Source organism: Stigmatopora argus, chromosome 1 (assembly GCF_051989625.1).
Source record: "Stigmatopora argus isolate UIUO_Sarg chromosome 1, RoL_Sarg_1.0, whole genome shotgun sequence".
NCBI lineage: Eukaryota > Metazoa > Chordata > Actinopteri > Syngnathiformes > Syngnathidae > Stigmatopora > Stigmatopora argus.
The window spans coordinates 5,738,096-5,764,989 of NC_135387.1; the positions used below are offsets into that span (position 1 = coordinate 5,738,096).

At 39.9% G+C, this 26,894-nt stretch overlaps 1 protein-coding gene across 1 annotated transcript in view; it reads left to right on the forward strand.

Annotated features, from left to right (window-relative positions):
* hspg2 (heparan sulfate proteoglycan 2) overlaps positions 1-26,894 on the forward strand; it is an 89,263-nt gene that overhangs the window by 23,794 nt on the left and 38,575 nt on the right. The window contains exons 2-29 of the mRNA XM_077608986.1: positions 853-982; positions 1,298-1,351; positions 11,579-11,688; positions 11,784-11,842; positions 12,088-12,260; positions 13,339-13,464; positions 13,582-13,776; positions 13,854-13,973; positions 15,111-15,242; positions 15,562-15,706; positions 16,624-16,781; positions 16,873-17,013; positions 17,151-17,314; positions 17,706-17,885; positions 17,986-18,182; positions 18,516-18,663; positions 18,794-18,921; positions 19,053-19,139; positions 19,748-19,812; positions 19,980-20,038; positions 20,188-20,328; positions 20,485-20,658; positions 20,962-21,141; positions 21,231-21,349; positions 21,422-21,533; positions 21,664-21,777; positions 21,942-22,069; positions 23,560-23,643. Of these exons, the coding sequence (XP_077465112.1) occupies positions 853-982; positions 1,298-1,351; positions 11,579-11,688; positions 11,784-11,842; positions 12,088-12,260; positions 13,339-13,464; positions 13,582-13,776; positions 13,854-13,973; positions 15,111-15,242; positions 15,562-15,706; positions 16,624-16,781; positions 16,873-17,013; positions 17,151-17,314; positions 17,706-17,885; positions 17,986-18,182; positions 18,516-18,663; positions 18,794-18,921; positions 19,053-19,139; positions 19,748-19,812; positions 19,980-20,038; positions 20,188-20,328; positions 20,485-20,658; positions 20,962-21,141; positions 21,231-21,349; positions 21,422-21,533; positions 21,664-21,777; positions 21,942-22,069; positions 23,560-23,643 (3,623 nt within the window). The remainder of the gene's footprint in view (positions 1-852; positions 983-1,297; positions 1,352-11,578; positions 11,689-11,783; positions 11,843-12,087; positions 12,261-13,338; positions 13,465-13,581; positions 13,777-13,853; positions 13,974-15,110; positions 15,243-15,561; positions 15,707-16,623; positions 16,782-16,872; positions 17,014-17,150; positions 17,315-17,705; positions 17,886-17,985; positions 18,183-18,515; positions 18,664-18,793; positions 18,922-19,052; positions 19,140-19,747; positions 19,813-19,979; positions 20,039-20,187; positions 20,329-20,484; positions 20,659-20,961; positions 21,142-21,230; positions 21,350-21,421; positions 21,534-21,663; positions 21,778-21,941; positions 22,070-23,559; positions 23,644-26,894) is intronic.

Genomic DNA, 26,894 nt, shown 5'->3' on the forward strand with positions numbered 1-26,894 from the left:
GCTTAGTCAGGGGTTTCCTTTTGAAAATGGCCCGTGATTGTTATTATAAGGGTGTTCAGTCTGGGTAGAGAGGATTTAGAGGGGATAGATCTAGTTATTTATTAGCTGGAGCCTTTTAAAGGGAAGAGGGGGCTTGACTCATACTAGAGATGGGTTGGAAATAGGAACTGGCGGGCCATACCAGCTGTAGATGCCACTGGTGTCATTCCGCCAGCGTTGTATCTACAGTAGACATCCAACCTGTATCTGAACAGTTCGGGAAACGCAAAAGCACCCAATGGTGAGCTCCATCTAGATAATCAGATATCAGAATGTATGGCTCACTCTGAATCTTCTCACTGAAATTGTGTAGGTACAATCTGATAGGTATAAGACAATCTCTTTTCCATTGATCTTGGGAAGGATTAGTGTAATGTCCATGCTCAGCCGTAGAGAAACAAGTCTTCTTCAAACTCTCAGAAGCTGGTGTTCATGTGAAAACAAAAAGTATTGTTTTAAAAGGAAATTTAATCCAAGTTGAACTTGATATTGTTGTTTGTGAATAAAGAATGTTAAAGTTATGCTGTTTGCCTGGGGTGCCAGAGCACTCTAGAACTTAGTCACACTGTCGTTTTCTTTCTCTTTCCATTCCTTCTTTGCAAGTAGTGTGGGTCATGAACTTTATTTTGCATGTGAACTCTTTAAAAGCCCTCAAAGAGATAATAAATGTTGAAGGTAAACATGTCACAATGTTTTGTTTCCTGCGGCAGTCTTTGTTTTCCCTCCTCCCTTCCAGGGTCCATGCATATCACTGGGTGTAACCTTGCTTTGTGAAGACTTCAACCTCTATAAATCTTTCGGTGTTTTCTTCAGGTAACACAGGCCTCCAAGGTGTGGGGAGAAGTCCCTTGGCCAGATGACTTAGTGGATCAAAAGGAAGCTCTGGCGGCGCCGAGTTTACTCGGCGACGACGAGGACTTTGTGGCTGATGAAGCGTCTGGAGGTGTGCAACACCACAAACAACCATTGTGAACAATGACTATGTTTTTCAGTCAAAATCTCATATTGCATTATTTATTCAAGTAATACAGAATATTCCATTCGTGCTCTCTGCTATAAATCATTATACTTATTCAATTATTGATTTACTGCACCCACATTATCTTACCTGTGTTTTAAGTTTCTAATGTTTTGGATTGATTGATGAAATGCTTGGAAATTGTTAAAGTGTAATTTAATTTTTGGTGGTCCTCACAAAAGTATGTTTAACGCAGTATATTGCATTTCATAATATGATGGAGTTCTTTTATGTCCATAGATTTACCCAGTGGCGATGGAAGCACATCATGGCCTGAAGTATCTGAGAGCACAAGTAAGATGCCAGAAATGACATGTTTTGGTAATGTTGTAGGTGAGGGGGGTTACTCCCATTAAGTTCCCGCATCTGTGCGTATGTTTGCCATGACTTGCTCACATCCTGCTTCAAGCCGCCAGTCGGGTCATAACAAGACGTTTTAGCTTTGTTCTGAAGACAAACATTTCCACTTTCATCCTCTAAACGAGCGGTTAGAGTACAGAATATTCCACAAAAACAGGCAAACAAAGAAATGCTGATGTCTGGAGCTTTTTTGTCATATTCCATTCGCTATATTGCCCTTTGCAGCACCATTGTGTTTTTCTTTGATTTTTTTAACGTAGTGGATCCTTGGAAGTGAGATACAAATATTATTCCAGTTCAATCCATTAACAAATCACGTCTTACCATTTTGATTTTTTTGTGAAAGAACAACTTGTTAGACAAGGAGACTCTGCTGGCCATTATGTTAGGATTTGGATGAGGCAGGCAAATACCATATAAAGATCTGAGGACATTGGTAGGAAGGAAATTTGGTTTCCTGTGTTGAATGCGGAGTGTCTCTCTGCTGTTGGCAACTCAATCTCAAGTCTTCTTATCCTTTCTACCGCTTTCATATAAGAGTATTGTGGCACCATTGTTCACATTATACCGTATATCCTGTTGTTCTCTTCAATTGTATGATTTGGAATTCCCAATTCCATGTATATCAGAGAGACGCAGTGACCATCTGTAAGGCACATTGCTACAATTTTTATTTGTTTTGCCATGGTTATCCTTTTTTACACACAATCTTATTTGCAAAGATCCAGAGGTGGAGTTCCATGTCCTTAAAAAAATCTCATTTTGACCAATGAAGTGTTCCCTGGAGGGATTTCTTATTGCCAAAATTCAAATTAAGAGATTTTTTTAGATCTTCACAGCAATTCTATTTCATTAGATACTAAAGAAACAAAGGTTCCAATTTATCACAAGTTGTGAGGTTCTTCCCAATGAGGATTACATCATCATGCTAATAGGATAAAGTTACCTATTTTACTATTATCACTGCTGTCAAGTGATTAAAAATTGATATCGCTTGCAGTCCGTAGTTAACTGCGATTAGTCCCACACTTTTTTTAAATTTAATGATTACATATTTTAACTTTTAAATACACCTGGTTACACAGGAGTGTTTTCTCCAGGGGTTTCGGTTTCCTCTCATATTCTAAAAATATGCATGGTAGGCTGGTTGAACACTCAAAATTCTCCTTAGGTATGAGTGTGTCCATGAACAGAGGTGATTATTATATTATTATGTATAGTGACTATAAAACATAGAAAAGATGATATCCAAGAGCGTTTATTTGATCATCAATGAAATATGAGGTCAAGAAATAAATTGAATGAATTAATTAAACGTGGTTATTGAAATAGTAAACATTAAATACACTGTAAAATAATGTTAGGAAGTTATGTTTTTTTTAAGTTGTTGAGGTAAAAATATAATTTAGTTTGCCTTTCTTACCATTTTTTTTATCTGCTGGCATATCATCTGGTTGCTGCTCTTGTCATTTTAAATATATATATATATATATATATATATATATATATATATATATATATATTCAAAATGTCAATACATTAATAAAGTTTAAAGTAGTACTTTTAATTAGTATATAATTTTACCCAGGCTGTCACATTAGGGGCACAACAGCCAATACATGTGCGTGGGTGTGGGGGGTCTGCTTTAGAGGCTAAATATTCTATGTTGCTAACTTCCCACTGTCAAGACCCATAGTCTTGCAGCTATAGCTGGTGAAATATGAGTTTGCTCTCTGCCTGTTAGCTTATTATGGGATGAGCACTGGCAGCTGGGGTTATTTTAGAGCTCTTTGTTTGTCCGCTGTGGGACCTCATGGGATTTATGAGCGCAAAAGACAAAAAGAGGGAATTAATGGTAAACCTTAGGATCATAATCCCATAATTTCTTTTGTTAATGGCAGTATTAGCCTTATGCTACTGCTAAAATGTCACACCACTCATCGTCCGGCAGTTGTTTGATTTTGTAACTCAGGGTGAACATTAAGGTTGATGACTCCTGTAGAACACCACATTATGGCACTAAACCCTATGATGAAACACTATTGTTCTAAACACAAATGTGTTGCCTTGGAGAACTGACCTGCACCACTCCCCCCAAGGACAGAGATTAAGTGTTTCGTTGAAAGAGACAGTGTCTCTGCCGCTGTGGCACAAAGTAGATTAGGTTTTATTGTTTATCTTTACCTTCAGAATCATCTGAAGGCTTTGGAGTGGAAACAGAATGAATGGATTGGGTAAGAAAATAAAGAAAACCCTTTGTGTGAATTAGAAGTGTTACAGTTTCACAATTTTAGAAAGGATATTGATATACAGTAAATGTCACTGGTAAACAGTAGTTTCCTAGCCAGGAATGGTGTGGGACGTATTTACCCTCTTTGGGTTTATGCATCAAGTGGTAGAAGCATAATGTAAAATGTCTCATCTCATTTTCTGAACCGCTTTATCCTCATTAGGGTTATGGAGGGTGCTGGAACCTATCCCAGCTGACATCGGGCTAGAGGCAGGGGAGACCCTGAATCGGTCGGCAGCCGATCGCAGGCCACAAGGATGGACAACCATACACACTCACACCCATACCTAGAGGCAATTTAGAGTGTCCAATCAGCCTACCATGCATGTTTTTGGAATGTGGGAGGAAACCAGAGTACCCAGAGTACCTGGAGGAAACACAGGCAGACCCGGGGAGAACATGCAAACTCCACACAGGTGGTCGTGACCCAGGACCCAAGAGCTATAAGGCCGACGCGCTAACCACTCGGGCCACTGGGCTGCCCAAGTGAAATGTTGATTCTTTCGTTGATAGGAACGTTGTTCATTCATTTTTTGAACCACTTTGTCCTCATTAGGGTCGCGGGGGGTGCTGGAGCCTATCCCAGCTGACCTCGGGCCAGAGGCAGGGGACACCCTGAATCGGTGGCCAGCCGATCGCAGGGCACGAGGAGAAAGACAACCACGCACACACTCATACCGAGGGGCAATTTAGTGTGTCCAATCAGCCTACCATGCATGTTTTTGGAATGTGGGAGGAAACCGGAGTGCTTGGAGAAAACCCACACAGGCCCGGGGAGAACATGCAAACTCCACACTGGTGGACCGACTTGGATTTGAACCCCAGAGCTGTGAGGCCGACGCGCTAGCCACTCGCGCCACTGGGCCGCCTGATAGGAACGTGTTAAATGAATTTCGTTGAAATTCAAGTTGCCCTGAATAGTTGGTAATCAAAAGTCAAGATCACACTGACCTCTAAGCACTCTGTACTCCCTATATTTTCAAAAATACATTTAAAGGAGTAGTGTTATATTCTTGCTCTCATGGCATCATTAATAATAGCCAGCTCCTGCTGGAACTAAAGGCATTATATATATATGTATGTATGTATATATATATATATATATATATACATATATATATATATATATATATATATATATATATATATATATATATATATATATATATATATATATATATATATATATATATATATATATATATATATATATATATATATAAACACACAGTGGTACCTCGAGATACGAGCTTAATCCGTTCCGGGACTGAGCTCGTATGACAAGATTCTCGTAACTCGAGCGGAAGTTTCCCATTGAAATGAATGGGAAACAAATTAATTCGTTCCAACTCTCTGAAAAAAACACCAAAAATAGGATATTGGATTGAAAAAAATGTTTTATTTCTTATAATTCGCCATATATTGACAAAGTAATAAATAACGAGTGGTTTGATAGTAATAATGTGTTTAATAGGAGTAAAATTAGACACATTTCGCGGAGGGTAGACAGCGGCATACACGGATGCGGGGGGGGGGGCTGTTCGGGGGGCTTTATCCACGGCAACAATGCACTCGTAAACGAACAAAAAAATTTAAATTTACTTGGATAACTATATACAGACACTATGGGTGTTGTGTGCACGAGTATACTTCATTACCCAGAAAGCCCTCTTTTTGCCCGCGCGTTGTGCGTTTCCTGGTCCTAGGAGGAACTCGTCTGAATTAATCGTTCCGTGCTCGTAGATATTGTTATACACGAAAGATATGCAAAAAAAAAATGCCATGGCCACCTGGCTTGGTCGCATCACGGGCGAATTATTCGATCGAAATTTCCCCCATAAGACGAGCATTTTGTATGACGAGCGGTCGTATGACGAGGTACCACTGTGTATGTGTATATATATATATATATATATATATATATATATATATATATATATATATATATATATATATATATATATATATATATATATATATATTTATATTTGTTTTCCTGATTGCTGTAACAGAAGCCACATTTGACTTTAAAACAGCTGCATCCACAAAAATGACTTCATTGTGAATTTAGGAACAGTTTTTGTCAGTTTATTGAGTGGATTCCTACAATGTTTAGGTTGGTCTTGAAGAGTAAACTTTTAGACAAAGGACCCTTTCACAAAGTTGTCTTCTGCAGCGGCTGCATCGACGGACATTTCTTGCCATAAGGTATAGCTCCTTCCAAAGTACTGGAAAATGACTCTCCATAAATCAAAGATGACATGGCCATTGGTTCCAGTACAAGTAGAGCTTCAGTTTTTTCAAGGTGATGATTGTAGTGGGTTCGGTTATTTCCATTTAGAAAAACAGGAAACAGCTCCTCCCGGCATCAGTGTGGGTGCTTTTCGGTCAACAAAGACGCGAAGGGCAGTGGATGTTTTGTTTGTCTGCTTTGGTGGATATCCTCTTTATTCAGTTAGACCAAAGAGTTGTCTCCTCTAAGGGGAAGTCTGCTAGCCCATAAGTCTTTGACTTCATGATGTCAGCAGACTTCCTCACTCATTAACTCATACTAAACTTCAGGCGTCTTTTGTCATACATTAGCGTAGCCATTACTGTGTTAATTTCATTGATCCACAAACAAGTAATCTGATTCATATAATTGAGTTTTGACCTGCAAGTTTCTTTGAAAACAGTTAAAATTTCCATCCTAAGGTGCAGTAGAGGTTTATTGCCTTTCCACCAGATACAGTTTTCAGACACAAGCAGTTCATATACTGTATATTGTTCGCAGTATGGATAACACTAAAAACATTTTAAAAAATTTGTATCTCATTGGGAAATCCAAAAATCTCATGTTATTTCTTAATGTTTTTCAAACAATGCATGTTTGATGCACTTAATTAATGAAACCTTTCTGCGTTTTCCTACTACCTCAAATGATAACTTTCTATTTTTTTCTCTTACCTTGAATCATTTTCTCTCCATCTTTCTTAATGTCTTAACTTCTCTGCCCCTGCTTGGCTCACACCATCCTTCATTATGTCACTTTTGTTCTATTATCCTTTTTCATTCACTCTTTGTGTACTACACTTTGTCCTTGTGTTTTTTGCTCCTTTGCTTCCTGCCCCACATTGCTTACCATAGAGAACTGGTTGGACTCTTCCTATGTGGTGAACATAAAGAGTGCAGCCGAGCCAGCCTCCAGTAAGTTCTTCAGGTGTAATTTCCTCCTTTATGTGTAGTAATTCCTCACATACTCTCATCTTCAACCTGCTCTTCTTAAAAATCCACTTCTCTCAAACAACCACAAACACCCACCACCCTTTTCATCCAGTCTTATAGTTTTTTCATGTTGGTGGAAAAATGCTAAACTTTTAGACTCCACATGTCATCACAGTAATCCCTCGAATATCGCGGTTAATGTAGACCAGATATGGCCATGACAATCGAAAAATCGCGAAGTAGGGTCACCCCTATTATAACTACCTTTTTTTTCTTCAGTGCTGAGTCCTAGTAGCAAGCGGAAGACTGGAGGGTGGCTTCCGTTTACGATTTACAGCATGGATTTTCACATTTTTATGAACTTTAAAAATAAATAAATAATTAACGTTTAAAAAAAAAACTTCAGTGCTGAGTTCTAGTAGCAAGCGGAAGACTGGGGAGTGGCTTCCGCTTGCAAGTTCCAGTGTGGAGTTTCACATTATTATGAACTATATATATTTTTTCTTCATAATTAATAGCAGAAAAAATCGCGAAGAAGTAAATTCACGATAAGTGAAGTTGCGATAATTGAGGGAAGACTGAATAATCTTACTTTACAGTAAAGTGGTTGATTTCAAGTGGGCAACGTGAAGCTTGCATTGGACTGTCAACACCAAAACCATATTTAGAATTTATTTCTGATTATGCGTGAAAGCCGTTTTTAGATTGTAAAATGACATTTGTCATATAAATTCATTTAATTTATATTATATTGTATTGTATATATTGTATAAATTTAATTTGCCTCTATAATTCTCGAAATGAGAGGTCTCACTCACATAATCAAATATGGTAATTAAAACAACCTTTCACATGCCTCACCCTAGTAAACTTGTATAATCATTTTTCTTTTTTTTTTAACTTGGTAGTTCGGGCGGCCCAGTGGAGCGAGTGGTTAGCGCATCGGCCTCAAAGCTCTGCGGTCCTGGGTTGAAATCCAGGTCATGTCCACTTGTGTGGAGTTTGCATGTTCTCCTCGGGCCTGCGTGGGTTTCCTGCGGGTACTCTGGTTTCCTCCCACATTACAAAAACATGCATGGTAGGCTAATTGGACACTGTAAATTGCCCCTAGGTATGGGTGTGAGTGTGCATGGTTGTCCATCTCCTTGTGTCTCCCGGAGTCAGCTGGGATAGACTCCAGCACCCCCCATGACCCTAATGAGGATAAAGCGGTTCAGAAAATGTTTATTTTCATTTATTCATGTTATAGATTTTTTACTTAAGTCTTAGTAAAATTACATTATTTATGAATCTGATTTTTGTTTTTGTGCAATGCAAGGAAACTAACAACAGCAACCATTCTTAAAGGTTCTATATTTAATATGAAAATATTAATTCCGTAACATATAAGATGTCAATTTAAACTGGGAAATACAAAAAATCCCTTGGAATGATATAAATTTCACATTACATTAGATTATTTTGGTGGTAGAAGGTCAAACCCAATGAGACTAGGCTTTTAAGGCCAGGCTAGCATCATCACTCAATCAAGTCTTTGTTTTTGGTGTAGGCTTGTCTGTGCTGGTGGGGGCCCAAGGCACAATGCAGCCACAGTTCTACTGAGTAGGTTTAATAGCCAAATACATATTTGAATCAAGCGTGCAAAATGTATTTTTCCGGACTCGTTTTCATCCACGTCTGCACTAAAACTCCCTGTTTCGCCACCTTTGATAGTCATCCTGCTTTTCAGGATAATGTTCTCTGGAACTAGTGAGTGACATAAAGGGGAATCGGACTTGCTTGTTAGCAGCACTGTCATCAAAAGATCTCAGGCGGCAGCATACTCGCTCGGTCAATGCATTAAAGAAGCAACATCAGAGTGTGCAGGGAACTGACCTGGCGGCGAGCGCCCACTCAATTGATGCGATTAGTTGCGGGTCAAATGAAGCACTTTGATGAGAAACTTTGATGTTGCCCCTCTTCTGTTTACACATTTAGGCAATTCAACAGTTATTCACTTTCAGTTCAACAGTAACAGTGTTCACATCAAGCGCTCTAGCACCCCGCAGGGCTGCACTCAAGCTCATAGCTATTAGAGTTATGGAGTACTTAAGCAAAAAACAAACTTGATTTGACCAAAATATACATACAGTACATATAAAAAAGTGCAGAGATTGAAACACATTAATAAATATAATCTACTAATAATAATTGTTTATGAGTGCAATGGTCTGAATGAAATACACTTCCCAGCCTCAAAAAAAATCACCACATTGGAAAATATATCTAATATTTTGTTGGAGCGACTGAAGCTTTGATTGCAGCATACATCGCTGTGGCATTTTTTGGATTAATTTCTGCAATGTCACAAGATTTCTTACCATCCAATGTTGACTTATTTTTTCACCATTTTTTTCCAGTTTGATCGCTGTACAGACCTTCCCCTGCACATCCCAAAGATTCTCAATGAGGTTACAGATTCAAAGAAAGCCATGTGGTCTGATGAGTCCAGCTTTCGCCTGTCCCATAGTGATGTGTGCATTAGCATATGAAGAGGGACAGATGAAGTGATACACTCAGCATGCCTAATGCCTACTGTGTACAAAGTGTTATGATCTGGGGCAGCTGTATTTTGTCAGGGATAGGTTCAGCAACGGTACGTGGTCAAAGAATGAGGTCAGCTGATTGATTACCTGAATATACTGAATGACCAGGGTCATCAATGGATTTGCCTAATGGCATGGGCATACTCCAAGATGACAGTGGTAGGATTCATCAGGCTCAAATTGTTCTCAAAGACTGGTTAAGGGAGCATGGGATGTCATTTCCACACATGGATTGGCTACCACAGAGTCTAGACCTTAACCCCATTGAGAATCTTTGGCATATACTGGAGAAGGCTTTGCGCAGCGGTTTGACGCGACCGTCAACAATACAGGTTTGGTAAAAATAATAATGCAACAAACGCAGTTTATACCTGTCTTACATGTCTACAGCGTGCCCCAAAGAACATATTTTTTTGTTTTATATGAAACCTAAAAATAAATCAAAACACAGTCACCGCAGTTTTGTTAATGCTTAGAACACAATGTTGTGTTTTCTGATTATCCATGTGATGCATTCAAGGGACTTCATGAGAATCTCAAACTGAGAAGCCTGTGGTCATTCAGTCTCCAAATTAAGAGGTTCTTAGAAACTGAAATGATGACGTACTTCAATTGTCATCTTCATTTTCTCTCTGCTTTTGTGCTTTTGCTTTTACTTGAACAAGTCTTTGTCCCCATTTAGCTAAAGCTCAGGCATTGTCTACAGCCCTTAAAAGGGTAACCATTACCCTTTGTTTTGTGAATGGCTAGTAACATGGGGCTGCAAAAAGCAGTTCAAATATTGAGTTCCTTCTTCAACCCCATTAATAATAATAATAATAAAGGTTCCCCTGCGATTGTTTGGGATAGGCTCCAGCAGCCCCCGTGACCCTTGTGAGGATAAACGATTCAGAAAATTAATGAATGAATACTAAAGGTGTTAGAATCTTTCAAACTAAGAATTGTCAGTAATTTAGAGTATCCAACCAGCCTACCATGCATGTCTTTGGAATGTAGGAGGAAACCGAAGTACCGAAGTAAACCCACGCAGGCCCGAGGAAAACATGCAAACTCCACCACGCTAACCACTCAGCCGCTGGGCCGCTGAAATGTTTTCAGTTAATGAAAATATTTCTTGCCATGACTGTTTCGGGTGCGCAGCGAAGTATGCAGAAAGCAGGAAAAAGGGCAATGGAAGTGCTGGTGCACAAATCAGGATTTTAATGAAAAATAGTTATACGAAACCTGGGACAAAAGTTACAAAAGTAAACAAACAAATGGAGAAGGCGCACCCAGAACGAAGAGGCAGACTGTATTCACAAAATCCCAAACAGGGAAACACGAAACAAACGACAATTTGCAATACTCCCACACCCTGCCACAAAGGACTCACGTTTAAATAGACAGGCAGGGGCTGATTACAAAGTATGCGCAGCTAGTTATAAGAGGAAGGGAAGCTCGGAGAGACACAAGAGGCGAAAAGCACACGCACACACACATCCATCCAAAACCCTAACAAGATATGGCAACCACACGAACACACCTCATAAACGCAACATGAAAAATTCAAACAACAACATCAATCAACAACAAACTTTACCCTTTTATGATTGTTATTATTTGTGACGTGACATTTCTGAGGCAAGAAATCATAATCTTTATTTTCCAAAATGATTTAAATCGATATTAGTCTTACTTTATGTTCTAAACTTCTAGCTATAAATGGAAAATTGCCTAAAAACCTAATTCCCGTCTTTACGGGAAGGACGGAATGTTGTAATTTCACGGTTATATTTGAGACTGTCGGTTATGGACACTGCTGTCAAAGCACAAGCCTACGTAGAGCTAGAGAAGAGCTTGCTTGAAGTGAAACCTAACCACAATTGAGATATGGAAATAGAGCTCATAATTGGATTGTGGTTGTTTTCTAACCAGAATTGATCCATGGGAAATATCTGGTGTCATAGCAATTGAGAGGAATTTGGCACTTACAGTAGCATGGAACGAGGAACACATGCAAATGTTGCCAAAGAATCCAGCTGTTATCATAGGCTTACTGTAGTGATTTTATCATAGATTCTAATTCATATTCTCTGAATCTAGTTTATTACAGAGCACTTGTCAACTTTACCGACTCGATCATTTACACACCAGAGCTGGATGATATCTTTTCATCAGCTTTCAATGAGATCTCACAAGCTGTGGTTGACACGGTAAATCTTTATTATTTTTTACTTTGAGTCAAATTTTGCACCTTAAAAGTGTAGTTAAAACTATGCTTGTTATATTTATTTTTTCCCCTTCACAGTTGGAGTCCGAGTACAACAGGATTCCAGGTGTACAGACAGTCAGCGTGGTCCTCATTAAGTATGCATTTAAATGCTTTAAATCAAGTTTAGTGAAACATTTAGTAGAGTCCCCTCAGCTGTATGGAGGAGAGTGGTGATTCATTTCATATTTTCACACCGCCAAAAGGAATGTGTGCCTGCCATTCATAAATCTTCATAACTGTAAAGATTCATCCTTCTGGGCAATCATTTAAAGCACTTGTGTCAGCATCAGTAGCGCACCACCTATTCTGTAGTCTCACTCAGCGTTTCTTACTTTTACAGGAAAATTATTAGAGTGGATGGTACTGACATTTTTGTGGAACTGGACGTCGGCTCCGACTACAACAGCAACAGTGAACAGATCCGAACTGTGTTATACAATGTGGTGCGGAATGGAGCAATTGCTTCGTATGTCACATCAGTGGAGGGCTTTCAGTTCAGAGAACTTGGGGAAGGTAAGCATGACATGTTAGTTCTTCTTGATACAGGGTCTTTGATGCAAAGGGTAAGTTGCAGTCTGTTCTAAGGTCCACCAGAGCTGTAAGGCAGGGCTGCTAATGTTTTCCTTTGGTTTCTGGTTCAACCTCAGCCCTCTGTGGAGCCAATAGCAGCAATAGTTTGTAGGACTGTGCCAAGTAGTGTTGCATGGTGAATGAGCAACTGTGATGTAGAAGCAGTAGGATGGCTTTGTGTAGTAGCAGTAGGAAAAAAACGAAGAGGTGCAAGAATGTTTTGCATGGAGCACTATTGTAAAATTTCAATGCACCGTAAAAGAAAAAACGGCGTCAGCCCGCATGGCATGACTTTGGTGTTATCTTTCTTTTAATTGATTCTGTGTTTAGATCCACACAGCTCACAAAAAGTTAGCATTTTTCAGCTTGGTGGGGAAATTTCGGACTCAGAAATGCAATATCTGGTAAACCTTACAGCTATTTTAGTGGTGACTCAACCGTTACTTTTCTTGGTTTTAAGTGAAATTGTCATTTAAAAAGTCCTTGGAATGTACCTCTCTGGAAAGGTATTGGTTTATTTATGTGTCAAATGTCTCCCGTGAATCAAACTACTGAGCCAAAGTATACAAACATTGAACTATTGAACATGTGTATTCAGAGATTTAATAAAAGGTACATTAAATTTGCCTGTAAACATTCTAGGGGCATACATTTTATCATAAAATTTCACCCCAAGGCTGAATATCTTTTAGTCTTTTTGAGTGTATCTGTCTTTTTATCGTAAAGTGTAGTTCTCCAGCTACAGTACCCCACTTGGTTACTGTAATTACCTAAACTAAGACATTTGATATGACCAACTTTACTTCAAAAATATCATAACCAACATGTAAACATACCCAATAGGTGTGTCTGCATGTTATTCTGAAGAATTATTGCTGAAATTAATTGTGTACATTTTTTAATTAACTTCTTTGAGCTGCTTATTTGTTTTGTGATGCAGTGCACTGATTGTTCTGAAAGTGTTGACTTGCATTTTGATCCTTCAGCATGTCCCCCCCCCCCAAATTCTCCATTTTTTTAGTAATCCCTAGCCTCAGACAGTGCATGACGGATGAGCACAGGTGTGGTGATGGGACTTGTATACTGTTGGAATACCTGTGTGATAATCGACCAGATTGCCGTGATATGAGTGATGAGAACAATTGTGGTGAGTTCCATCCGCTGTTCCTAACATGCTTGGACAAATCATGTACAATGGAGGTGTAAAGTTTGATGTACAGAGAACCCTCCCCAGTTTCTTAGTTAAAATAAAGATCTGTCTCAGATACAAGAAAGCCTGTAGGAACTACACGTGCACCTACCACCACAACTGCCATCGTGAGACCTCCGCAGCCACCCGTCATTCCAGGACTATGTCGAGCGGATCAGGCAAAATGCCAGAGCGGAGAGTGTATCCCCCGAGACTACATCTGCGACGGGGAGTCAGACTGCTTGGACGGAAGTGACGAATTCCGATGTGGTAAGTCATACATTACAAAGTCATACATGCATGCATGCCTAACAGTAGCATTGGCACGTATCCACTTGTCTTTACAGGAACTCCGTCGCCATGTGAACCAAATGAGTTTAAGTGTAAAAATGGCCGTTGCGCCCTCAAGCTATGGCGTTGTGATGGAGACAATGACTGTGAGGATAACTCAGATGAGTTGGACTGCCGTAAGTCTCCTTCTAGCCTCTGTTCAGACATGTATCCAGCGGGTGGTGATTATGAGTGGAAAACGTCATTGATGTGCACCTTCAGATGCAACTTGTTTCCGAATGTCACATACCAAATACTTTTTGAAAGGGGAGTTAGCAAAAAATTATGAAACTGTATAGTTTTTGCACTGTTTCTTCATATCTGAAACGTTGTAAGCATCGACCTTCCAGTCTCATATTGAGTAAGTCTTCTGAGCCAGAATTCTACTGCTTGCAACAGTCAGATACAGCTTTTGGTGTCATGGTTTGTGTTGGGTTTATTCACATTTGTGCTGTAGTGTGTCTGTGATCAGATAGCAGTTGTTGTTTTTTTCAGTATAATTTTAATTGTTAATTCAATGTTGTTAAGACTGGAGTTAGTTTTGCATTCAAATATGTCATGGTTTTTATTGGGTTTAGTTGCATTTGTGCCCTCGTGTGTCTTGTCCTTGTGGTCACCTTTTGCAGGGGTGTTAAACTCAGTTTGGTTCGCGGACCGCATTCATGCCAACTACATCTTATGTGGTCCGTGAAAAGGGAAAGATGCAAGTGTAGGGAACGGAGGGGTTAGCCAGGGTGTCAGCAAATCAAAAGGTTCAATATTCAAAAGTCCACAAAACAAAGTGGAATCAAAAGACACGGGATCCAAAAAGAAAAAAACCAAAAGCTATAGTAACAAACAACACACACACATCTAACATCGACAAAATGCAACAAGAAATAAACATACAGGTTGCTTAAATACACAGACATGAGGTAATGAGACACACGAGGAGCGAGCCACACACTAGGTGAAAACAATAGGCGATCACAAGGACAAGACACAGTTAAGCACAAGTGTGAATAAACCCAACACAAATCATGACATTTGGTGATTTTCTTTGGATATAAAATTAATTCTAAACTCTTAACTACATCCAATACAAAATTCACGCTATATTTGAATAAACAAACAATCAACTAACTACATCTTTAGTTCCCCTGATTTCACACCATTCACTAGTGATTGATTACTTTCCATTTACGTGATCATCTAATCTGAAATGATGCAACTGCGATTATTCAATGACTGTAATTAATAATGGCAGTTGAATTGTCCAACTTGATATCACACAGCCACGAAGAGTCCAGGTGACAGGTGTGCTCCTGAGCAGTTTGAGTGCTTAAGTGACCGCACTTGCATCCCGGCTAGTTACCAATGCGATGAAGAGCCAGACTGCCCTGACCGCTCAGATGAATACGGCTGCAGTAAGTCCCCTCCACACTTCACTCCATTTGTGTATTTCTCTGTATCGTTCTACATTCAGCACTTCTGCTTTGCTTCAATTTCCTCTATAACCCTGCTATGAGGTCCTTTGTACACTATGACTAATTCTCTGTGAAACCACATGCTCTTCACACATGGGTCATTAGAGACACAGAACTTTTTGTGAAACATCTTCTCCAACAAAATAAAAGTGAACTGTTTTCCCTTTCGAGTCCCATTGCATCATCGAATTCTAAGCAGCCTTTGTGGGTAAATTAACTATTGAGTTACAGCAGTCCTTTTTTATTTTACACTAAACAGCCCCTCCCTCCGTGACAAGCCCACCAGAAGAATCCATTCAAGTTGCCCGGGGGGCTACTGTGACATTTACCTGTCAGGCTGTTGGCGTGCCAACACCCATTATCACTTGGAGGCTCAACTGGGGACATATCCCTACCAGTGGCAGGTGGGTTTGTTGAAAATCATCCATCAGAGTAATATTTTAGATTATTTGTGGTTATATAGTCTAGTTAAGATTTAGCACCATTCCCTTTCAAATCTAGTCATTATTAAAAAAATCCCTTTCTTCATCAAAGTAATAATTATTGTCTGTGAATTTCAAACTGGAAGGATGAATACCGTATTTTCACACCAATAAGACGTTAGCCTGCATGCTGGGGTATTTTGTAAAAAAAAAGGCAACAGGACTAAAACTGAGTTTGAAAATCTGTCAAAGTCCTCATCTTCTGTATCTGACATAAAGTGTTCAGCCAAGTGAGCGAGTTTGCCAACATTGCTGGGTTCCATCTCATTGTCAGAGTCAGAGTTGTCGCCTTGGGGTTTTGTATTAGTGATTCCAGCTTTGACGAAAGCTCAAACTACAGTGCTCGCCGGCACATTGGCCGAGGCATTGACAATCCGTTCCAAATTGTCACGTAACTCGTGCGACGCTGCCTGCCAGCCTTTGTGTGGAACTACTATGTTTGCCATCCGACATTCATCACTCCCAAGCCATTCGCAATGCTGTTTCTCCTAACTGTTATATCGTGTTCGATCCATGGCTTCAGTCATGAGCACATGAGTACATGAGCACAACAAATAAAATACAATTTTATCTTTTTAGTAGTGAACCATCTCATCTCATTTTCTGAACCGCTTTATCCTCATTCGGGTCACGGGGGGTGCTGGAGCCTATCCCAGCTTACTCCGGTCCAGAGGCGGGAGAGTAGTGAACCAACTTTTTTCATATAAAAAATAAGACCCAATATATTTGAACAGTGCCCTTACCATTGCAGTTGTTCCCAAAACAAGTGTTTTGAATATCTGTATGGTTTAACTTTATATATTATGTATCAATAATTTGTTGTTTCCATATATTCTTAGAATCTCCATGACAAGTGAGAACGGGCGTGGCACCCTTACCATCCGTGATGTGAAAGAGGCAGATCAGGGTGCCTACACTTGCGAGGCCATCAATGCCAAAGGTCTAGTGTTTGGTATTCCAGATGGCGTGCTAACTCTTGCATCCAATCCCAACCCAGGTACATTCAAGCACAAGTATTATGCTTTTTCTAGCAAGCCATGGATGAAATTTAATTCAGCCGAGGAAATAAATTGTCCTGACCTTGCCAGGCAACTGCCCGGACAATCACTTTAGTGTAGAAGGCCGTTGTGTTCCTTGCTTCTGTGCTGGAATCACCAAGAATTGCAAAGCGACTGGACGTTACCGCAATCAGATCAGTCTGCGTTTCACAGAGGAGGAAGATTTTAAAGGTACTGCTTAAAATGATTCAAAGAATGTTTCCTTCCAACTAACTTAGAACAGAAATAAGGAGGTGTTAATACTCCTCACCTTACATATTTAGAAAAGTGAACTATAACTGTTAATATGCCTGTTTTCTAACACTAAGGAGTGAATGTCAGCTACCCATCCCGGCCAGGCACTCCTCCGCTTTCTTCAACTCAGCTCCTTATCAACCCTGAGATGGAAGAGTTTCAGCTCGTAGATTTGTCACGTCGCTTTCTCAACCTGGACTCTTTCTGGACCTTGCCCCGAATGTTCCTTGGCAACAAGGTGTGTCATCTTTTCACATCTTCATTTTTTTTACATCAAGACATTTGTCTAATATTGATAACACAGGACAGCAATTTGATAATTTTGGTCGAATGTTTGGGTGATGGATGCAAAACTAATCTTTAATCTGAAACAAGTTTTTTTTTCTTTTTATCCACAAATTACCTACCTACTATGCCATATCCGTTGTAAAAACATTATGCTGTTATATAAACACCAGTTATGCTTGATTCTCTCATTCCTCTTTGTATGTCAATTTTTTAAAATAAAATTAACACATTTGATAACTTCGTGTGAATATATGTATATCATTCACATTATGCATGTTGTGTTATTTAGTGAAGAGAGAAAGGGTATTCTTGTTTCTTTGACATGTATCCATCTGTTTTAGATCGATTCCTATGGAGGATCCCTGAAGTACAAAGTGCGTTACATATTGGCTCGTGGTCTGAGTGAGCCTGTGGAGAAGCCAGATGTAACGCTCGTCGGAAATGGGCGCAGGCTTATATATCGCAGAGGGAGTGCCACACCTGCTGGAGTGGTCAACCAGCGAGAAATAAAATTCACCGAAGTATGTGCTTTAAGGAACGTTGTCTAAAGTGTCCACAAAAAATGATCCACCAAATCTGTAAATACGGTCTCTTGAATGAATAAACCTTGTGATTGTGAAGGAAAACTGGCAGCACTCCAATGGACGTCAAGTAAGTCGAGAGGAACTGATGATGACTCTGGCTAACTTGGACAGCCTTAGCATTCGCACCATTTATGACAACCATATGGTCAGCGTGGCACTCAGTGATATTGTCATGGACATCACTACTGTGGAATTCAGTACTCGGGGGCATGCTAAGGATATTGAAGAGTGCAGGTAAGCGAGACAAACTAGTCTGTCAGCAAAACAAGTGTGAAAATGTTTTTCTTGGGAAAGTCATCACAAAGGTCAATGACTTTTCAAATATCACAGCTTTGTACCAGACAACAAACCGCCTGGCATGATCAATCAGACTATCATTCCCAAAGATCTTAAACTGTCCGATTTATATATTTTGTTTAATTTCCAGTTTTCAAAACCGCTAATAATTTAGAGACCGAAGACAAATAACATGATTTTCTTGCTGTTATTTCAGCTGTTTCCTTTTAATCCCAACTTGTTGGGACAACTGGTTAAAGCTTTGATGATGATCAAATTTATGGTTTCCAGATGTCCCCCTGGATATTCAGGGCTGTCTTGCGAAATGTGCTCCTCTGGGTTTGAGCGTGTCCCTGGTGGTTCCTATCTGGGCACCTGCGCCGGTTGTAACTGTAACGGACATGCAAGCGCCTGCGATCCAGTCAGTGGACACTGCCTGGTAAACACACAAAACTCTCCAGATGATGACTTTTAACATAATTTAAAGGGATAAACCACTAAACTATTTTGCCATCCTTCCTGCTGTTAAGTACAACATGGAAACAAATAACTTGATTTTCAATGTGCAGAGCTGCCAGCACAACACAGAAGGCTCTCAGTGTGACAAGTGTCGGCTTGGCTACTTTGGTGACCCAAGACGAGGCCGAGTCGATGACTGCAAGCCTTGCCCTTGTCCATATTATGAAACCTCTCGCCGGTAAGGTCTTTTGAAAACACCCCCCTAAAGAAAGAACTGCTAATTCCGATATCCGGACAATGGTTAATTTATTCCCCATTCTACTTATTAGCCCACCACAGTAAATGTTTACCTACTCTTTGTTACTGCAGGTTTTCAGATACTTGCTTCCTTGACTCTGACCAACAGCCAACATGTGATGCCTGCAAGCCCGGCTACACGGGAAGACGCTGTGAAAAGTGAGAGAATGAAATACTCTGTACTTCTTTTGAAGTTATAATAGCACAATGGTTCTCAAAGTTTGGCGTGAGTACACAGGCTCCTTGCAGTGGTATGCGGAATATTGACTGAATGATGTTTTCAAACAAATAGGGTACTTAAATAATAGGCGGTCATTGAGGGCTCTCGACGTCCAATGGAAGGGCTGGCAGTGCCTGCAATGGAACTGAAATGTTAGCTTTACCAGCTAGTCTGCCCAGTTGCAATTATTTGGATGTCTATTGTTGTCAGTGGCGGGCCATGAGTTGAATGCAATGAAATTAAATGAAACAAACATTTTTAATGAAATTAGAATATATAACATTTTTGCCCCCAAATATTACTGCAGGGTTATTTTTTCGAAATGTGGCTAATGAAAAAAAAGGAAACCTATGCCTTTTTGGCCCTCAGAAAAGGTTCCTACTACTCAACACATTTTAATTTTGGGTTTGATTATTACACTTGGAAAACCAAGTATTCTTTGATTTGGTATTTGCTTTAAAATGTTTGTTATTCACTGCAACAGAATATAAGATCGCAACATCAAATGTTGCCACACCAACCTAGATTTTGGTTTTATTCTTTTCAGATGTGCTCCTGGTTACCAAGGTAACCCCCTTCTGCCAAATGGAAAATGTGTTCCTGACCGTGAGCGTGAGTGCCTTTTAGTAAAATTCTACTAGTTTTTACTCGTTTTTTGCCCTTGTACTCGAATTGGCAGTACAATGTTCTCATGGCACAGGTATGCAGTGCTGTTGGAACATTGCCAGGTGAACTTTCCACCCATTTGTCTTCATCTTTCCATTGCTCCCCCCCTGCAGAAACCCAGTGCGATAACAGAGGAAGCATCACCTCAACCAGCAGGCCATGCAGCTGCAAGGTACACATTACACGATTCTTAGTGTTGAGTGATACTTCACTCTCCTTCAGTTTTTTAACCTTATTTCCTTTGACTCATCCAATTTTATTCATTAAACGATTCTGAACCTGCCATGTGGGCCTGTTTTCTTTAAAAAATATATGTTGCAGAACAACGTCGCAGGCACTCTATGTGATGAATGCAAGCCAGGCTTCTTCCACCTGTCAGGGAATAACCCTGAGGGTTGTCTTCGTTGTTTCTGCATGGGTGTCACCAAACAGTGTGCCAGCTCTACTTGGAGCCGTGATCAGGTATAGGAGATATGAATAGTAAATGGAGGGGTTCAGTTATTTTACAGTGGTGTGCTATTCAGAAAATCTCATGGGTGCAAGGACAAACATTAAACATGGTATTGTGATTGTGATGACTTTTGAACAATTAACATCTCAGTCCTTGTCTGCTCCTAGATTCGAGGAGGAGTGGATGGGCAGCTCTTTGCACTCACCAACAGCGGCAACACTAGAACTATCAATGAGGGTATCTCTCAGAAGGGCCCCTCAGAAGTTGTCTACCGCTCCTTTTCCAGGGTCCCGAGCGACATCTACTACTGGGTCTTGCCTGATAGTTTCAGAGGAGATAAGGTGAGATAAAGCAAGAAAGCATGCAAAAGAGAGAAAAGATCAGTCAAGTGCATCTCTGCCTTGTGTCACACTCGGCCGTGTCTCAGCATGTAAAGGGAAAATGACTGGACCTGCTCGTAAAGAAAAAAATCCTTTGAACCTTCAATTTACAGTGAAGCACAACAAAAATGTCCCATGACTACTTTTCCATTACCCCCCGGGAAATTAGGACCATGTTAAATTTTGCATAGCTCAACAATTTACTATGAGAGAATGAATTGTATACTTTCATACTTTTTATTCATTTTATTATGTCGCTACCAGGTGACAGCCTATGGTGGGGAGCTACGCTACTCCATACATTTTGAGCCATTTCAGCGTTCCCTGATGATTGATGGTCAGCCAGATGTGGTTCTCCAAGGCAATGGCATATCTCTAGAGCATTTTTCCAAAACCAAACCCCAACCACGTGTGCCACAAACGGTCACTGTGACATTCCGAGAGGTCAGTGTTGTTTTTGGAGCTACAGTATTTTGTAAATTCTACACTGACTAATTTAACAAAGACTAAGTATTCCATTTTTGTGCTGGCAGTCTGCATGGCGTCGCAACGACGGGCAACCGTGCACACGGGAACACCTTCTTATGGCTCTGTCTGATATTAGCCACTTGCTCATTAGGGCCACCTATACTGACAACATGGCAGAAAGCAGGTATATTTCTTTAAACTCATAGAAAAAAGCTACAAAAAACATTCGCATAACACTGGATTATCTTCTTTATAGTATTTCGGACATCAAAATGGACATTGCTATTCCGCAATCAACTGGTAATGAACTTGCCCTTGAGGTCGAAGAGTGTGCATGCCCTCAGGGATACAGAGGACCATCTTGCCAGGTACACAGGATTAATTTCGATCAATCACAGTTGTGTGGAATCAGTCACTATTTTTCCTTTTTTTTTAAACAGGAATTCACAACTTTAAAAAAAAATGTTATTGTTAATGTATAACAAACTGTTATTTCAGGAATGTGAAGAGGGCTACACACGGACCAGCTCTGGGCTTTACCTTGGAACTTGTGAAAGGTGTGACTGCAATGGCTATGCCAGCGGATGTGACCCGGAGACCGGCAGGTGTCTTGTAGGTTTAATGTTACTATTTCATGCCTAATTATTTTTTACTAGTGTTTCTTCTTTCATCTCTGCACTGGAATACAATATTGTTTTTTGGGCAAATCCTAATAGGAGAAAACAACCTGACTGTATCAACGTTGTATATCTCACCTTTTCTTTCTGTCTTAACAGCAATGTCAACATAATACAGATGGGCCAAGGTGTGAAAGGTGTCAGACTGGTTACTATGGAAACCCAGCAGTGGGTGTCGCCCAAGCATGCCAACCATGCCCATGTCCTGGAACAACATCCAACAACCAGTGAGTTAAAGTTTCTAACAAATTTTTGCAGGGATTAAAGTAGGTTGTGAGTCCAAGTCCCCTAATTTTGATGATCTGCCAACATCGAGTCTCCTTCAGATACCTCGGACATTTAGTGAGGAGGGAAAAAAAGTCCAAAACTCCTATCTATCCAATTTGAATAAAGCTATCCTACCATTATCGGCATTAAAAGTGGTATTAGTGCAGAGGTGCTTTTAACAAAGTAAATACAATTACAAATCTTTTTTTTAAGTTGTGCAGCACAAAATAAGGGGGAAAACAAATGTTTAAATATTTTTCTTGACAAAAAAAAAAATCAGTATGATCAATTGAGATAATTTGGTTGAGAGTTTCTTGGCTTTTTGCATTCATTGAACATTTATTCTCTGTTCTGCAATGGTTGTTTAAGTAGTGTAAAAATAAATCTGTTCAATCCAATTTGACTAGAGTCAAAATAAATTGGATGTCTATTTCTGTCAACGACCAGCCGATGAATTGATATTTAAAAATAAATAAATACATGGCATAAAGCCAATATTTTTACGTAAGGCCGCCTTGTGGTGTAGAGGTTCACTCGCCTGACTTCGGTACAGGCAAGTACGGGCTTGATTCCCGCTGGTGGTGGTATGATTGTGAGTGTGGATGGTCATTTGTCTCTCTGTGTGTCCTACGACTGACTGGCGTCCAGTCTAGGTTGAAGTCTCCCTTTTGCCCGAAGACAGTTGGGTTAGGCTCCAGCAACCCCCACAACCCTTTCAAGGATTGGCGGTGTGGAAGATTGGATTGGATTGGATAACTTTATTCATCCCGTATTCGGGAAATTTCATTGTGACAGTAGCAAGAGGGTGAGAATGCAGATACAGGAAAAGGCAGGTTATAAGTTAGACAGTACAGTCGCAAAGGCCGCAGAACAACAGAGCAAAAGCACAAAGTACAAAGCAAATCAAAGTAAGTGGGATCATTCAGAATCACCAAATCAAATCATTAAGACAGAAAAGCAGCAAAAACACAAAACGAGCAAAAGTGGACGGAGCTACCGCCACCGGCTGGAATGAATGAATGAATTTTTACGTGATTGTGATCACTTGAAAATGTAAAACGTTATCTTGCCCAAATTCCGATCACGTGATCAGATTAGGGACATCACTAATTTTTAGTAAAAATCAATATAGGCGGTTGTCCTTCTCATTGTGCCTTGCAATTGGCACAATTCAGGGTTTCCTCCACCTGGTCCCCATAGTCGCCTGGGATATGCTCCAGCAACCCCTGCAACCCATGTGAGAATAACCGGAATGGAAAATGAAAGAATGAATAAAGGAAGTACTTTTGCAAAACCAATAGCACGCTGCCCATTACCTTGATGTGCTTAATGCCAACATTCTTTGGTTGAAGCTTTCACCTTTAAATTTTAAGGAATTATTATACTGGGATCTGCCAGGTACATTTCATGACATGGCATAAAATGCTTATTCCAAACACGGTCTTGACAGATTCTCCTCGACCTGCTATCTGGACTCTGATGGTCAGCCAACATGTCGTTGTCCTCCTGGGTACACTGGCCGGCGCTGTGAAAGGTACAACGCATCCTACCTCAATGTTCTGAATTTTCCCCTTGCAACTTCTTCTGAGGGTTATTGGGACACTGCTCTGGTTTTACTTAGAGTTACTGGTCAATCCTGACAGTAAAATAATCAAGTGCAGGCATTATCGGTCTTTGCGTTTAGTTGGAGGAAAAGGGATGATGCATGTTGGTGGATTTAATGGAGCCATCTCAATGTTCTTTAGCTATGAATTGAAATTCTCTATCCCAGTGATTCCCAACCACGGTGCCTTGGCACACTAGTATTCTCTAAGAGAACATTTACTTTTAATTTACAAATATACGCTCATGTAATTAATTGCTCTTTGGTAGATAGTGCAATAAGCTGTTCATCCACCTGGTTCACACAACATACCAAGGCATGGCTTATTTCATATATTTATATAGTATCTATATAAAACAGCTGTGTATTCAGTTAAACCAGGTTGAGAGTTTACACTGAGTAATTCAATGTGTGGGAGGAAAAACCACCATTTCAGTATTCCTACTTTTTTGCTTTTTTGTAGTGGTACGTTGTGATGTTTTTCTCATGTAAATTCGGGGTACGCCTCTTCCTTGCGGTTGAGGGGTCCCAATGATGATCATGGGGCTTGGTCGGGTGCATTGAAAGAGTTATTATGGGTTCCAAGACGAAGGACTCACCACCAGCAAGAGGGGCCAAGTGGAAATTTGTTTTTTGAATTTGGATAACATGCCTTTAGCGATGAATATTAGTGTGCATAATTATTAGACAACTTAACAAAAAACAAATATATACCCTTTTTAGTTATTTATTTTCACCAGGAGAACCAATATAACATAACCCAACAAACCCTTGTGAGGATAAACGGTTCAGAAAATGAATGAATGAATGAAAATTGATAGATGCCATTGCTCACTAAAGGTTGGGAAACACTGCTCTTATCCTTGGGCTAATGGATGTTTAGAATTTAAGCAGTGATCTAAACAATATTGCTCAAGAATAGATTTTTGAAAATGTTTATGATGCTCATCAGTAGTTTATGTGGTAGGGGGAAAAGTACAAACTATGCTGGATGCCTTCAAGAAACCTTTAGTTCCGTTTGTGGACCTACACTTTTTTCTTTTGCTTCAACTTTCATGCTTGCTGGTTGCAGACTATGTTTAGTGGCTTTGTTGGCTGTTTGGATTTTCTATCTGCACACGTGCGTTTCTGGGTCTTTACAACATAAATGTTGTTGAGGCATTTATGAGGACAGCTGCCTTCTGCTTGAAAAGAAAATCTCTTCTGGTCTGATGGCAAAGATGGCAAGAAAACCTGGGTGGATAGTGAAAATAATTGAATATTTGATGATCTATCTGAGCACCAATCTTCATTATACTGTTTTGACATGAAGAGAAGAGATCCCATCTGCAGACAGTTGTGGGGACCCTTTCCAAGAGAAGCTGCTAGATGGCTACGCACCTTTGGGATGCGGTGCTGAAGCTGTGCTAAATTTCAGTGTAGATAAAGTGATAACACCCTTTGGCAGTGGAGATAGTAAGGATGATGATGACTACTATTGGCATGGCGCCACTGAGCAAACAACCGTCCTCTCAACTAAAAAGGTACTTTCTACGGTTTCACCCCAACACTCAACACTTTTGCCTTCAAAAATTGGCAAAGAAATTGTTACAGTTGCTCTCAATAAGTCCGCAACAAGAATCCCACCACGCTTCACACCAGACCCAGATAGTAGACGCTCCAGCTTTCAGCACTTGCTCCGGAACTATCTCAACACATTTAATCAGCGTCTCAGCATGCTTGAGAGCAATACCCTTGATATGAGGGAGAGTATTCATAGGATGGAGAATGAGCAGACTACTCGCAGCTCCCAGATAAAGCAACTTATTGCTGTTGAGTCAACAGCTGAAAAGACCAAGAAGGTCAATGAGCTCGACAACAGCTACACTGACATGGAAGCCCGTTTGAGCCGACTCGAGGGAAGGCTGGAAATACTGATTGATGGCTTCACAGCACTGGCTCAGGAAATGAACAAAATGAAACGTGCAAGACACACTTCCCGTTCACTACAGGAAAGAATACCTCTGCCTTCGATTAGCACTGTACTTGTGCCCCCAAAGTACTCAACAGCACAGCCCGTAGGCAAAAGCACACCAACAAAGAGACCACTCATTCATCGAGCTAAAGTACTTAAAAGCACACCTAAGCCAAGTCTCATTAATAAACCCACCACTGCAAAAGGGAAAGAGGGGAAGAACAAATCGACAAAACATGTGGCTTCAACCAAACATAAAGACTCTAATGCCGAACCAAAGTTGAAAGGAAAAGTCAAAAGTGTTGCTCGATCTCAGCCTCCATTGAACCCTAAAGTTACAGGACAGCCAGAAACAAAAAGACAAATGAACAAAGCCCGTAATGGAAAAGCTAAGCATATTTCACTAACAACTCAAACAAAACCAAATCAAGTTAACGATGAAGTAACAGTCATTAAATTTCAGCTGGAACCTCCATCATATAGAGAAATCTCTGCAAAAAAATCTAATAATACATTTAGATCTGATGAACCACTTCGCAAAAATATCCAAAGGGGTAGAAAAAACACTGGTAAAATCACAAATTCTACCAAAGTTGTGACAGCAAACATCAGGCTCAACTCAACAAAAACTACCAGGCCTTTTCTTCAGGCTAAAGAAAATAATAAAATTTTAGTTTCACCAACAACAACAACATTGACTCCTGCTAGGTCAGTGGTAACTAATGTGAATAATATAAAAACAAGAACAAAAGGAGTATTGTCCTCCCGTAGAACAAAGGTAAGAACCACAAAAAAGTCAAACATAACAACAAAATCTGCATTGAATTATGGTCAAACAAAACCTACTGCTGTGAAGTCAGTGAAAAAAACATCAAAAGAGAAATCCAAAACTAATGTAGGGAAGGGAAAACAGCAAAAAGACAAGAAATATCCAAGATCTGGAATTTTGGACCTACTCAGTTTATTGAAAGGAGATCATAAAAAACATCAAGATGGTTCTCTCCATGTAGTCCTGGGAAGGCTGGCCATCCCTATACGTATTATCCCTGACAACTAGTGTTTTTTTTCTTGCCATCTCTTTATTTAATAGCACTATATGTATGAACCTGATGAAGGGCTTTATTTTATCATAAGATACTGTATGATATTTGCTTATGTTTGTGAGTGCGTGCGTGTGTGTGTGAAAATAGTATTGTTATAGTAATAGTATTGTTACGAATGCCTTTTT